This window comes from Rhinopithecus bieti, unplaced genomic scaffold (assembly GCF_001698545.2).
Source record: "Rhinopithecus bieti isolate Rb0 unplaced genomic scaffold, ASM169854v2 scaffold_12667, whole genome shotgun sequence".
NCBI classification, from domain to species: domain Eukaryota; kingdom Metazoa; phylum Chordata; class Mammalia; order Primates; family Cercopithecidae; genus Rhinopithecus; species Rhinopithecus bieti.
This window is the reverse complement of record NW_016807256.1, coordinates 417,800-431,725: the sequence shown is the minus strand read 5'-3', so window position 1 is coordinate 431,725 and position 13,926 is coordinate 417,800. Positions and strand designations below refer to the sequence as shown.

General features: G+C 55.4%; 1 protein-coding gene across 2 annotated transcripts in view; it reads left to right on the top strand.

Moving 5' to 3' along the window:
- Positions 1-7,971, top strand: part of ABCD1 (ATP binding cassette subfamily D member 1) — a 20,239-nt gene extending 12,268 nt beyond the window's left edge. Inside the window, exons 5-11 of one of the 2 annotated variants that reach the window (XM_017880783.1) lie at positions 67-161; positions 3,291-3,436; positions 3,773-3,918; positions 6,218-6,302; positions 6,444-6,569; positions 6,712-6,904; positions 7,607-7,963. In XM_017880783.1, coding sequence (XP_017736272.1) covers positions 67-161; positions 3,291-3,436; positions 3,773-3,918; positions 6,218-6,302; positions 6,444-6,569; positions 6,712-6,904; positions 7,607-7,627 — 812 coding nt within the window. In that variant the 3' untranslated portion in view covers positions 7,628-7,963. Of the gene's footprint in view, positions 1-66; positions 162-3,290; positions 3,437-3,772; positions 3,919-6,217; positions 6,303-6,443; positions 6,570-6,711 lie in introns of both variants that reach the window. The other variant, XM_017880782.1, reaches the window with a different exon arrangement.
- Positions 7,972-13,926: the final 5,955 nt, after the last annotated feature.

Here is a 13,926-nt window from a genome sequence, read left to right as displayed (position 1 = left end):
CCCAGAATGCAGAGGGGTTGCCACCACTCCTTCCCCTCCCCACCCCCCGCCGTGCTCTCTCTGCAGGCCAGGTGGTGGATGTGGAGCAGGGGATCATCTGCGAGAACATCCCCATCATCACGCCCTCAGGAGAGGTGGTGGTGGCCAGCCTCAACATCAGGGTAGGTCCAGCGGGGAGGGCGCCAGCCATGCACATATGCAAGCCTCAGCCCTTGGTTCCCGCCTGTCTGTGCTGGCAACAGCCATTGTCCCTAGATCTACGTGGCAGGTGGGCCAAGGTCAAGGTGAGAGACCAACGTGTCTCTGACTGTTCATCCTGGGGCAACAGAGGCTGATAAGAGAGACCAGTGATACCAGGATTGGCCAAGGTTCACCCCGGCGTTCCTGGCCCTATCATCTGATGCCAGTTCCCCATACTCCTAAGAAAGCCAAGGCCCGGGCGGGGGCTCTGCTTCAAACCTTGCCACTCGACCTCCCTGGGAAGGCCACAGATTACCTGTGTCCCCAGCCAGGGGTTTAGATGGGGCTGGGGAGCAATGGAGTGAGGGGAGACTGGGGTGGAAGGACAGGTAGAGAAGTGGCAAGGAATCACTCATTCATTCATTCATTTGACCAATGTGCCCTGAACTCTGAGCTGCGCACCAGAAACCTGAGGTAAATCAGGAGCCCTGCACTCAGGGAGTCCTCACTGTGGAGGGGCACTAAAGTGTTGCAAAGGTCTCCAGGTAGACAGCTGTTCAAGGGACAGTGGGGATCACAAGAAGAGTGGTCAAAGTCCCTTGGGGTGGTGGGGGTGGGATGAAGCCTTGCCCAGGAGTCGCTGCGAGCAAGTGGGCAGGCAGCTGACGATAGAGGCCGTGGGCCTGAGGGGCAGCTCACATAGGAGGGGCATGCCAGGGAGGAGGGGCGTGCCAGGGAGGAGGGGCGTGCCAGGGAGGAGGGGCGTGCCAGGGAGGAGGGGCGTGCCAGGGAGGAGGGGCCAGCACAGGTGGTTACCCCTCACCGCCAGCAGTGGCCACTCCTAGGATATCCGGGGAGCTGATCACCAGTGAGTCTGAGGAGGGTGGTTTCCAGGCTGGCCCCGGGCAGCGCAAGCAGGCAGGGGCAGCAGGCAAGCTCACAGGGCCCCTGCACGCTGAGCCACAGCTGCTCAGGGAGCCAGGTGTGCAAGATGGGGCAAGGCCCAGGCCCAGCCCCTCAGGAGGGGACAGTCAGGTGGCTGCATTAGCATCCTGTGGCTGTGGTCACAAAGCGTTACAAACTTTGAGTGGCTTTCCCAGCAGAGATGGCCTCTCTCCCGGCTGGGGAACGGCAGTCCGAGAGGAAGGTGCAGGCGGGGCGGGCTCCTGCCGAGTACCCAGAAGGCGCCTCCGCTCGGGGCCTCTGTCCCAGCTTCTGCTCTGCTGACCATCTGCGGGCTTCCTTGACTTCTGCCACGGCAGGTTGGCCTCAGCCTCTGTCTCCACACAGCACTCTCCCTCTGGGTGTGTCCGTGTCTCCGTCTGCCCTTTCTGTCATGACATGGGTCACATTGCATTTGGGCCCACCCTTCTGCAGAATGACCTCATCCAAACCTAACTCATCACATCCACAACGATCCTGTTTCCAAATCAGCTCACACTCCAAGGTAGTGGGGATTAGGGTTCCCACGTAGGAATTTCAGAGGACACAGTTCCGTCCATGACACTGCCTGAGGTAAGCTAAAGACCACGCCCTCAAGTCTTCCCAGGAGCCCTATGTAGCGTTGTTGTTACCGTGGACTTCACTGACTCCAGGCCCCCGGCCTCCTCCCTGCACACAGCCCGCCCCCAGCCTGGCTGGCATTTTCCTGAAGTAGGCGTTTCCTAGCTCCAGTGAGGACCATGGAATCAGTGAATTGAGGAGCCTGGGATCCATGATGCAGAGCCCAGGGGCCACTGTGGCATCTCTGGGTCACTCTGGCACCTGGGAAGGCAGTGGGTCTGTACTGTCAGTCTAGAGCCATAAAGAAAGTACCTTTTGGGCCGGGTGTGGTGGCTCATGCCTGTCATCCCAGCACTTTGGGAGGCCGAGGTAGGCAGATTGCTTCAGCCCAGGAGTTCAAGACCAGCCTGGGCAACATGGGAAACACTGTCTCTACAAAAATTTTTAAAATACAAAAATACGCCAAGTGTGGTGGCCGTGCCTGTAGTTCTAGCTACTTGAAAAGCTAAAGTGAGAGGATCTCTTGAGCCCAGTAGGTTGAGCCTGCAGTGAGCCATGATCCCACCACAAGGCCCTGTCTCAAAAAGAAAAGAAAGAAACTGCCTTTTGTCCCCAGTGACTCAGGAGGCCAAGGTGAGAGAATTGCTTGAGTCCAAGAGTTTGAGACCAGCCTGTGCAACATAGCAAGACCCCGTCTCTAAAAAAGCATTTAAAACTTAGCCAGGTGGCCGGGCGCAGTGGCTCGAGCCTGTAATCCCAGCACTTTGGGAGGCCGAGACGGGCGGATCATGAGGTCAGGAGATCGAGACCATCCTGGCTAACACGGTGAAACCCCGTCTCTATCAAAAAATACAAAATCTAGCCGGGCGAGGTGGCGGGCGCCTGTAGTCCCAGCTACTCAGGAGGCTGAGGCAGGAGAATGGCGGGAACCCGGGAGGCGGAGCTTGCAGTGAGCTGAGATCCGGCCACTGCACTCCAGCCCTGGCGACAGAGTGAGACTCCGTCTCAAAAAAAAAAACTTAGCCAGGCATGGTGGCGTGCATCTGTAGGCCCAGCTACTCAGGAGGCTGAGGTGGGAGGATGACTTGAGCCCAGGAGTTGGAGACGGCAGTAAGCTGTGGTCACACCACTGCACTCCAGCCTGGGCGACACTGAGATCTTGTCTCTTGAAAACAAAGTGCTTTTCAGGGCAGTTCCTTAAAGGGGGCTGAGAGTTGACCCTGCACTTGGATTCCTGGTGAAGTAGAAGTTGGATGGGACTGAGGATGGCACTGGCTGTGTTGAAACACACCTACTCGTTCAGCTGTGGCAGAATAGGCCCTTCCTCTTGTGCTGGACCCACATTCTCTGGGCATGTCAGGGCCTGAGGACAGGGCCAGGTCTTGTCCATTACTGTGTCCTGGGCCAGGCATTTAGTGAGAGCTAAATTTAGCTAGGGCCGTGGATGCTGGACCCCATCCCCCAGGCCCTGCTGTCCTTTATCAACAGATCAAGAATGGCCCGCCTGCTGGCCTCGGGCATTGGGAGCCTCTCAAGGCTGGGCAGGAGGCCATAGGGTACGGGAAGGAGCCTGCGCTCTCTGGTGTCAGTGGCTGTTGCCCCTGCAGGTGGAGGAAGGCATGCATCTGCTCATCACGGGCCCCAACGGCTGCGGCAAGAGCTCCCTGTTCCGGATCCTGGGTGGGCTCTGGCCCACGTACGGCGGTGTGCTCTACAAGCCCCCACCCCAGCGCATGTTCTACATCCCGCAGAGGTGAGGAAGCCCATGCATCTCTCCTGCACCTCTTCCTGCCTGTGCACTCACACATGGCTTCCTGCAGAGGCCCAGGAAGTGGTGAAGAGTCAGTACCTCAGGAGAGGACACCAAGGCACTGTCCCCAGAGCCAGAGACAGGCTATGGTTCCTGCTCCCTCCAAACCCGCCCAATCCACTGCCCTGTTTTGGATCTGTGTGGGGTGTGTGCACGGGTGGCGACGTGAGCGTGTGGGTGCGTGTGAGTGTGGCACGTGGACACTGCCTGGGAGGCGCAGAGTATCTTGGGAGAGGCAGGGCCAGCCCTTCCCTCTATGGACACCCAGCTTTCCCACAGGCCCTATATGTCTGTGGGCTCCCTGCGTGACCAGGTGATCTACCCGGACTCAGTGGAGGACATGCGAAGGAAGGGCTACTCAGAGCAGGACCTGGAAGCCATCCTGGACATCGTGCATCTGCACCACATCCTGCAGCGGGAGGGAGGTAGGAGGCCTGGGGCTGGCAGCCGCCTTTTGTCCCACTGTGGCCTCTCCCTTGGCCTCCAGGGAGTGAAGATTATCTCAACATCCAGGAGTCTAAAGTGCCAGGTGCCACAGGGGCGGGGCAGAGGGTGCTGCCTCTAAGGCCTGCCTACCAGGGAGGACCAGCACCACACAGATGGCCCCAGGTGGCATGGGTGCTCTAGGGAAGGGGGCACCTAACAGGGATGTGCACCTCACTGGGGGACCGAGGATACCCTCTCCCAGAGAAAAGAGGTCTGAGCTGAGCCCTGCAGAATGCTGAGCGGTTACCCTGTCGGGGAGCCAGGGACAGCAGGGCGGAGTGCAGCCCGCAGGCTTGGTGGCGCGAGAGGCTAGCTCACAGAGGCCCCTCCGGACCAGGCGGGAGCCTAGGCTTTCCCTGAGCAGGATCAGATGCTCTTGGAAGGACCATGGGGCGGTGGGCAGGGGCAGCCTGGGAGGGGCAGGCACATGTATGCAGTGATGGCTACTGTCAGGAGGTTTGTGCAGACGCTTGGAGGGGGCTGGGGCCAGCAGAGTCGGGTGGATTCTGAGATGAGTTCACGGAAAAGGAGGCCAGACTAAGCTGTTGTCTTGTCCTGGGCTTATCAAGGAATGCTGCTTGTTCACAGTGTCCGTCGTGCTGGGAGAGCAGAGGAGGAGAGGGGGGTGCAGCTGCAGGGACATGGTAGGAGTGTTCGGTTCTCTCTTTGAATTCTGAGTCTCTGGGTTCAGCTTCCAGCCCCCAGTGCTGTGTGTGAGATTGCCCTGGGCAAGGGCCTCGCCTTGCTGGGGCTCCCCTTCACGGTTCAAGGGCACAGGCACCAAGCCCTGCCTTGGTGGCAACATGAGAAGAAGTGGCTCCTGCAGGAAATGGCTGGGGTGTTGTCACCTGCCTGTGGAGGAAGTGGGGACACAGGTGGCGATGGCAGTGGAGCAGCCCCTGGCGCGGCCCTGCCTCTTGCTCCTGCTGCCCTCAGCCTGGGAGCACGTGGCCCCTCCCGCCTCTGTGGCAGCCTGAATGCCTAGGGCCTGTGGCCGGCCAGCATGAGCCGTTAGGATGGAGTTGAGCTGTGAGGAACAGAACCGGCCTCCCTGCACTAGTGGCTAAGATCGTTTGTGAGTTTATTGTACAGAGCTGTTAGGTCCCAAGAGAGCCAGGCCACAGTTGCCGGGGCTGGCCCTGCTCTCTGAAGGTCCCAGGGCTCTAGGCTTTTCTACCAGGTCACTCTGCTGTGTGGCCTCCATTTCCAAAGTCACCTCATGATACAGGGGGGGCTGCTGCAGCCCTCACATCATGTCCCAGGCTGTAGGATGGAGGAAGTAGAAGGGAAGGGGCAAAAGGTATTTGCCTTCTGTCTTTTAAGGAAGGTTCCAGAAGCCGCCATATTGAATACTTACAGTTACATCTCATTGGCCACAACTTAGTCTCATGCTCACACCTCACCACAAGGCCACCTGGGAAGCGTAATCTCTATTCTGGGTGGCCATACACCCTGTCGCCACTTCCAGTCCTGGGCCGCAGGGGAAGGCAGCATGCCTGAGAATACAGGAGGGGCCACTTCTGCCGCAGTGCCCCGGCCCAATGGAGCAGCCAACTCACCTGCTCGTTCAAGCAGCCCACTCGAGCCTTGCCAAAGTGCTGGCACAGGGCAGTGACAGGAGGCCCAACCCCTGTGGGTGGTGACAAGCCCCTGGTCTGGGGAGAGCACTGTGGCAGCTCCGGGGCTCTGTGCCAGGGAACTGTGTGAGTGCCCTGGGGCTGCCATAAACCGCAGGGGTGGGTTGTCTCCTGGATCCAGCAGCCTGAGCTCCAGCTGCCAGCAGGGTGGGCTGCTTCTGGGTGTCGTGACAGAAGGATGTGTTCCAGGCCTCTGTCCTTGGCTTGCAGATGGCCCACTTCTCCCTGTATATCTTCACCTCGTGTTCCCTCTATGCACGTCCTCTGCCCGCATACCCCCTTTTTATGAGGACACAGTCATATTGAATTAGGGTCTACTCTGATGACCTCATCTTAGTGTGATCACCTCCATGAAGGCCCTGTCTCCAAATAAGGTCACACTGAAGTGCTGGGGCTGGGACTCCACCATATCTCTTCTAGGAGAAAGCATGATTCCAGTCCCCACTCCTCCATGATTAATGCCTGGCAGATGGACAAGGACACAGAGGCACAGTGGCCCTGTCATCACAGCCAGCTCATTCCCACAGCTCCCCCAGCTCCCCGGCCGGCCCCCAGGGCTGGGTGCTGGTGGAACTGAGCCAAGACCCTTGTCCCCGCCCAGGTTGGGAGGCTGTGTGTGACTGGAAGGACGTCCTGTCGGGTGGCGAGAAGCAAAGAATCGGCATGGCCCGCATGTTCTACCACAGGTGAGCACTCTGGGCTCCCTGGGGTCCCCTGGAAGGGGAAGTAGCAGCCATGGGGAGGCCTGGGCTCAGTGGAGCCTGAGCTGGGCTGAGGTACTGGGCCCTGGAGGGTGCACAGACTCTCCTCTCGGCCCGGACCCCCAGGCCCAAGTACGCCCTCCTGGATGAATGCACCAGTGCCGTGAGCATCGATGTGGAAGGCAAGATCTTCCAGGCAGCCAAGGACGCGGGCATCGCCCTGCTCTCCATCACCCACCGGCCCTCCCTGTGGTAGGTGCCCTCTCTCCCTGCCTGGGGTCGGTGGGAGTGGCAGCCTGAGGGGAGGACGTGGCCTGGTGAGCCCAGCAGCAGCAGGCGGCTCTCATCAGCAGCCCTCGTGCCGTGCCCCTGACCCTGTCCCTCTCCTGGCCAGGAAGTACCACACACACTTGCTACAGTTCGACGGGGAGGGCGGCTGGAAGTTCGAGAAGCTGGACTCGGCTGCTCGCCTGAGCCTGACGGAGGAGAAGCAGCGGCTGGAGCAGCAGCTGGCAGGCATTCCCAAGATGCAGCGGCGCCTCCAAGAGCTCTGCCAGATCCTGGGCGAGGCCATGGCCCCAGCACAGGTGCCGGCACCTAGCCCACAAGACCCTGGCGGCCTCCAGGGTGCCTCCACCTGACTCAGCCCTCCCCGGCCCCTGCCCCACCCCCAAGCTCAGATCACATGAAGGAGACAGCAGCACCCACCTGCGCATGCACCCTGCCCCTGCATGCCTGGCCCCTCCTAGAAGACCCTTCCCACCCTTGGGAAAGTAGATATGGAGGGTGACGCCCTGCATAACCCCCGCCCTGTCCCTTCCACTCCCTGGGGGGGCTGTTCCACAGTGACTGGGCCCTGTCCAGGGCAGTGAGTCCTCTACTTTGCTCCGCGGAGGAAGCTGGGGCACAGGGGGCCCAGTGCTAGCCACAGCAGCGCAGCCGAGCCCCAGGAGCCACTCAGGCCACAGCCCCTGGTGCTGCAGGTGGCCTCCCTCCGGAGACTCGAGTCCCCATGATTCCCTCCTCGTCAGTCTCTCAAAGACCCCATGATCCAGCCCCTGAGGGTGGCCAGCCAAGGCTCCTGTCCCATGGGATGCCATAAAAGCCACCCAGTGGGACCCATGGTCACACAGAGCCCCTCACCTGCATCCTCTCCCCCACAAGAGCCCTGAAGAGCCCACGGGAGAGGGACGCACAGCACTGCCTGCCGAGCGAGAATGTAGCCCCAGCCCCCTCGGCCCCTCACCTCTTCTTTCTACAGCCTAATTTATTGGATTCCCTATTCGTAGCCATCTCCATGGCCAATGTGACTACCCTGCCAGCAGCGGGGGTGGCCCAGCCTCTGAGTCCCATGGGGCCCTGGCTCCCACCAGTGCCAAACCCAGCCCCTGCGGCCGTCACCCCGCCAGCCTACACTGCCAGCCGCCACCGGGGCACACGGGCCTCTGCTTGCCAGCCGGGAGTGCGGACACCATGTTCCCAGCTCAGTGCCAAAGAGGGGTCACCAGGAGGAGCTGTCTATAGAGCCAGCACCTGCCCAAGGGACCCCACCGCCACCGTGTGCCTTTCCCAGGCCCTCAGCCCTCGGGCCGGGCACCACCCCCAGTCCCCCCAGTAAAAGCCTCCATTGGCAAATGCAGTCCTTCCTCCCTGCCTCGGAGTCTGGTGGTGTCTGCTGCGGGTCTCGGGGAGAGATGGAGGAGAGGCAGTGGGTTGCCTGTGGGGGAGTGAGTGAGTTTGGGAAAGGAGTGGGCCTGACCCCCAAGCCCTTCTGCGGTGGAAAGTCACCAGAAGACACCGTCCAACATATCCTCTGCCAAGCCTCACACCAATGCTCTTAGGGTTCCCGTGACGGTGGGGGGGCAGAACCTGCAACAACATTGCACAGAAATACTGGCTGAGCCCAAATAGGACTAGGGGAGGGGATCATGCTGGTCCCTGTGGGAGGAGCACGAAGGCAAGAGAAGGGATGTCTAAGCTGCCACACAGGGTGCTGCTGGCTCTTCTAGGGAGAGGGGGCCATTTGTGCAGGGACCTGGGGGGAACCAGGAGCACAGCACAGGGTGTTCGTGCTGCATGCAGGGGAAGGGAGGGCTGCGGCTGGCGGGCCTTGGAGGCCACACTACAGAGGCAGGACTTAGCCCAGAGGCCACCGAGGCGCTGTCAGCAACAGAGAAGCAGTGTCGAGTTCTGCAGGCTGCATGTGAGGGTGGCCGGTGGGAATGGGGTGCAGCAGCCCACCTGACCTCAGAGGCACTAGAACTGAGAACAGCTGTACAGCCATACCTTTATGCATGGATGGCCGTAGCCTCCCAAAGGTGGGGCAGCCTGAGTGCTCGTCAACAGACAAATGGACAAACAGCCTGCCCATAAGGCGCAGTGCCATTCCGCCATAACATGACGGATAGACCTCAAAGAGTTCGTGCTGGATGAAAGAAGCCAGACACAAACGTCCAGAATAGGCTCATCAGGACAGAAAGCAGACAAGTGGGTGTCAAGGGCTGGGGCAGGGGAAGGAAAATGGGGCGGGGGTCCTTTTTAAATATATATATATATATATAGTATGTATTTTTTATTTTTTAATGAGACAGGATCTCACCCTGTCACCCAGGCTGGAGTGCAGTGGTGCAGTCATAACTCACTGCAGCCTTGATCTCCCCGGCTCAAGCAATCCTCCTGCCCCAGCCTCCTGAGTAGCTGGAACTACAGGCGTGTGCCACCATACCCTGCTAATTTTGTGATTTCTTTTGTAGGCAGGATCTCACTATGTTGCCCAGGCTGGTCTCAAACTGCTGAGCTCAAGCGATCGTCCTGCCTCAGCCTCCCACAGTGCTGGATTATAGGCATGAGCCACCCCACCCAGCCTCAGATTTCTTTTTATTGTGAAGAAAATGTTCTGGAACTATAGAGCATACTAAATGCCACTGAATTGTGCACTTTAAAGGGATTGATTGTATATTTTGTGAATATCACCTCAAAAGCAGATAGATGGTAGATGATTGATGGATAAATTGATACATAGATATATACATGTATAGACATTGATATAGATGATTGATAGATGATGGATGATTGATGGGTGATAAGTGATAGATAAAAGATAATACATGATAGATACATGGATAGATAGATGAATAGAGAGAGATGATAGATGATTTAAAATTTTTTTTAGAGATGAGATCTCACTATGTTGCCCAGTCTGGACTCGATGTGCTAGCATCAAACAGTCCTCCTGCCTCAGCCTCCTGAGTTGCTGAGACTACAGCCACATGCTAGTGTGCCTGGTGATAGATAAATGATGGAAAGATAGACATGATAGAGGCATAAATGATAGACAGATGGATAGACATGATAACAGGTAGATAGGAAGATACATGGGATAGATCAATGATTGATTATATAAGTAAATGATATAGATTGATAGGTTATTCATTATAGACTGATAGGTGGATAGTTGATTGATAGATGATCGATTGGTTGATTGATTGATGGAGAGAGAGAAGCAAGCATAGCCATTGCAGCCACCCAGACAAGACATGCTGAGGCCTGAAGTTCCAGAAGTTTCAAGCAGTTGGAAGAACTCGACAGGCATGGGGGCAGCTTCTTCAGGGAGTGGAGGGGGCAGCAAGGTGCCACTGGGTTCTGGTTTGGAAGGTTAGGTGAGTGACAGCACCCTTGGTGGACAGAGGCAGCTCCAAAGGAGGGGCAGACCTGGGGAGCAGGTGCAGCCTGAGGGGATGGTGCACAGGCAGTTGGTTCAGAGCTTGGTGCTCCTCAGTGGGACATGGGTCAGCAGGGAGGCCAGTGGTCGTTGAAGTTTGGATGGAGACAGCCTGGTTGAGGGGAGAGGCATGCTTGGCATCTCATTTAGGGGACAGGAAGTAGACTGTTTACCTGCATTTTGAGATTAGGATTTATTATTCCTGATCCCAGGAGGTGGCCGATTCGGAGGGCTGGAAGTTGTTCCTCCATTTCTTCTGACGATTGTGTAAGTCGCCCATGCTTGATCATAAACCCCTTTTGTTTATTTTTGACACATAGCTGGAATGGCTCTAATTGCTACAGATAGAAGGAGACACATCTGGCAAAGACCATGCAAAAGGAAGCTAGTGGAGAGAAGCTCATATCGTACAAACTAGGCTCCAGGGCAAAATCATTATTAGGATTAAAAGAGGTTGCAGCATACTGATGAGTATTCATTCCAAAGCATTCACTGGCGGGGGAGGGGTGGGGAAATAATAAATACATAAATAAGTAAATTATTTTAAAAGAAGTATTAGCGGCTAGGCGTGGTGGCTCACGCCTGTAATCCCAGCATTTTGGGAGGCCAAGGCGGGCAGATCACCTGAGGTGAGGAGATCGAGACCAGCCCGACCAACATGGTGACACCCCATCTCTACTGCAGTACAAAATTAGCCAGGCGTGGTGGCTCATACCTGTAGTCCCAGCTACTTGGGAGACTGAGGCAGAACTGCTTGAACCTGGGAGGAGAAGGTTGCAGTGAGCCAAGACCACGCCATTGCACTTCAGCCTGGGTGACAGGAAAAAAAAAAAGCATTAGCCATTCTGATCTTGTGTGCCTGCATAATGATAGCGCCTCAAATGACTACAGAACAAGAAAAGGAAAAATTAATAAATAAGCACATTCTCCACGCAGGAAATTATACCACCTCTCACTGGAACTGCTGCTCTAAGCAGACTCAATTAGTAAGAATGTAGAAAAATTAGGCCAGGCATAGCATCTCATGCTTGTAATCCCAACACTTTGGGAGGCGAAGGCAGGCAGATTACTTGAGGTCAGGAGTTCGAGACCAGCTTGGCCAACATGCTGAAACTAAAATAAAAAATATAAAAATGAGCCAGATGTGGTGGCTCGTGCCTGTAATCCCAGCTACTCAGGTGGCTAAGGCAGGAGAATCACTTGAACTTGAGGTTTCAGTGAGCTGAGATCGTGCCCCTGCACTCCAGCCTGGGCAACAGAGCGAGACTCTGTAAAAAAAAAAAAAAAAAAAGAATATGGAAAAGTTGAACAAGCTTAATTTAGTGGACACCCAAAACTACAGACCACACATTGTTTTAAGTTCACCTTGGACATTTACTAACACTCACCATGTTCTAGGCTGCAAAACAAGATTCAGCAAATAGCAAAAGAACTCACATCACACCAGCCATGTTCTTGATGCAACAGAATAAAGGCAGAAATTGGCAGCCAAACTAAAGCTAAGGGCTCCCCTATGTTTGGAAATTTAAAGATACACTACTGGCCAGACATGGTGCCTCACACCTATAATCCCAGAATTTCAGGAGGCCAAGGCCGGAGGATCGCTTGAGCCCAGGAGTTCAAGACCAGCCTGGGCAACATAGTGAGACCCCCCCCATCTCTATAAAAATAAATTAGTTTTTAAATTAAAAAAATTAAAACTAATGCACTGGTCTGAGAAGAATTATAATGAAAATCTAAAAGCATTTGGAACCGAACAATGAAAACTATGTACAAAAGCGTAAGCCATGTAGCCCAAGCAGTACTATGAGGAAATTTTTAAAAAAGAAAAGAAAAAAAGTGTGGCCAGGCGCGGTGGCTCACGCCTCTAATCCCAGCACCTTGGGAGGCCAAGGTGAGTGGATCACCTGAGGTCAGGAGTTCGAGACCATCCTGGCCAACATGACGAAACCCCGTCTCTACTAAAAATACAAAAATTAGCTGGGCGTGGTGGCGGGCACCTGTAATCTCAGCTTCCTGGGAGGCTGAGGCAGGAGAATCACTTGAAACTGGAAGGCAGAGGTTGCATTGAGCCGAGATCCTACTGCTGCACTCCAGCCTGGGTGACAAGAGCAAAACTCCATCTCAAAAAAAAAAAAAAAGTAAAAAATAGAAATGATATTATGAACTACAGAGGGATCTCCCTCCAGGCACCACTGGGAGCTGAAACATCAGGGGCACCTGGGGGCGAAAGACATGAGTGGGAACAACTTCAGCCCTTGCTTCTCCTCCAAACGCCACTAAAAGGAATGCAAAGGGATTGCAGATGTAAAAGGGAAGAGTTCACAGCAGAGAGTGAGAGGAACGCCTGCCAGGAACATCACAGAAGCTGGAAAACAAGCGGGGGAGTGATAACTGATTCAAGGGATCAGAGTGAACTTGGAAAAAAGTGATGGGAGGCACCAAGGGCACGTGCCCACAGAGGAAAGGCCACGTGAGGCCACCACCCAGAAGAGAGGCCTTGGAAGAAACCCACCCTGCTGGCACCATGATCCTGGACTTCCAGCCTGCAGGACTGTCAGACCATTACAGTGTTGGACCGACACTGTAAAGAAAGAAGTAGTGATAGCAGGCATGGTTGTCTCGCTCCAGTTCTAAAAGGGGGAAGGATGCCAGGCGCGATGGTCTCCACAAGGCCCTTCTATGTTTCTCTGTGGCACCTGCAGTGCCTGGATGTCAGCACTGGGAGAAACCACCTCCAGATTCATCTGTAAAATCCAAGCATTAGTGAGCTCAACTCTCCCGCTTTCTCAGCTCTCTGTTTCCACTGGATTTGGTTGAATTGGACCAGGGCCAGCATCAGAGGCAAACCCAAAGCTGCTCTCTGTGGACTGACTTCTTCTCCCTTCTCTTACGTGTTTGCCATGTCCGCTAGCCTGTGAGCTTCAGGAGACAAAGGAGCATGTTTCTCCTTCCTGACACCCTCAAAACTTGCACAGTACATGCTATAAAATGCATGAGGGCTCTTTGCATTACAATTTTGAAAAAGAATCATGAACTATGATTTAGCGTCTCTTCCCATCAGACCCCAGGCCCATACAGCAATTGCCTCTACCTGTGACGCACACCTCCTACCTGTCCTCCCCCGAACCTGGCATCCCTGTCCTGCAGACCAGACACAAAACTCACTGCCATCCCTCTTCAACCTGGCTTCCTTTCTGACTTTCCTTCAGGTGCCCCAGGCAGAACCGTGGGGATCATCTGACCCTCTGTCTCCATCATCCTTCCCTATTCCACTAGCCTGTGTCCTATTGACTCAGTCCCCAAAGTCCCTCTCGCTCCCCACCGGATCCTCAGTGTCTGGTAGTACAGTGCCTGGCGTGGAGGTACATAGCAACCACTAGGTGAATACAAGAATGATGTGATTGAGGGTGTCTGCGGTCTCATATGCTGCCCATGCTCGGTGACGCAGTGAATCATCATCTGTTTGGAACAGTCTAAGTCTCCAGCCAGAAAGGAGGGAGAAAGCACCATGTGACCCTGCATGTCTCTTGCCAGTGCTCTGATTTGACATTCTAGAAGAGTAGTCTTTATACTGGGGCACATGCTCCCCTGAGGATTATGAAGCCTGTCCAGGAGGGGCTTGGCATGGATGGTCCCAAGGAGACAATGTCCCACCTCAGCTTGCACAGGGGCTCTAACCTGACGGTGCCCAGTGCCTTTCCCAGGAACCCGACTCCAGTTGACAAGAGCAAGGTGTTGCACCATGATATGCCGTGGGGTCAAAGGCTACCAGGCACCAGGAAAAGAAGCCATTTAAAATACTACCTCCTTTCACCAACCTGACATCTCCACCTCTGCATTTCAGGAAAAGAAACCCTGTCTCTACTAAAATACAAAATTAGCCAG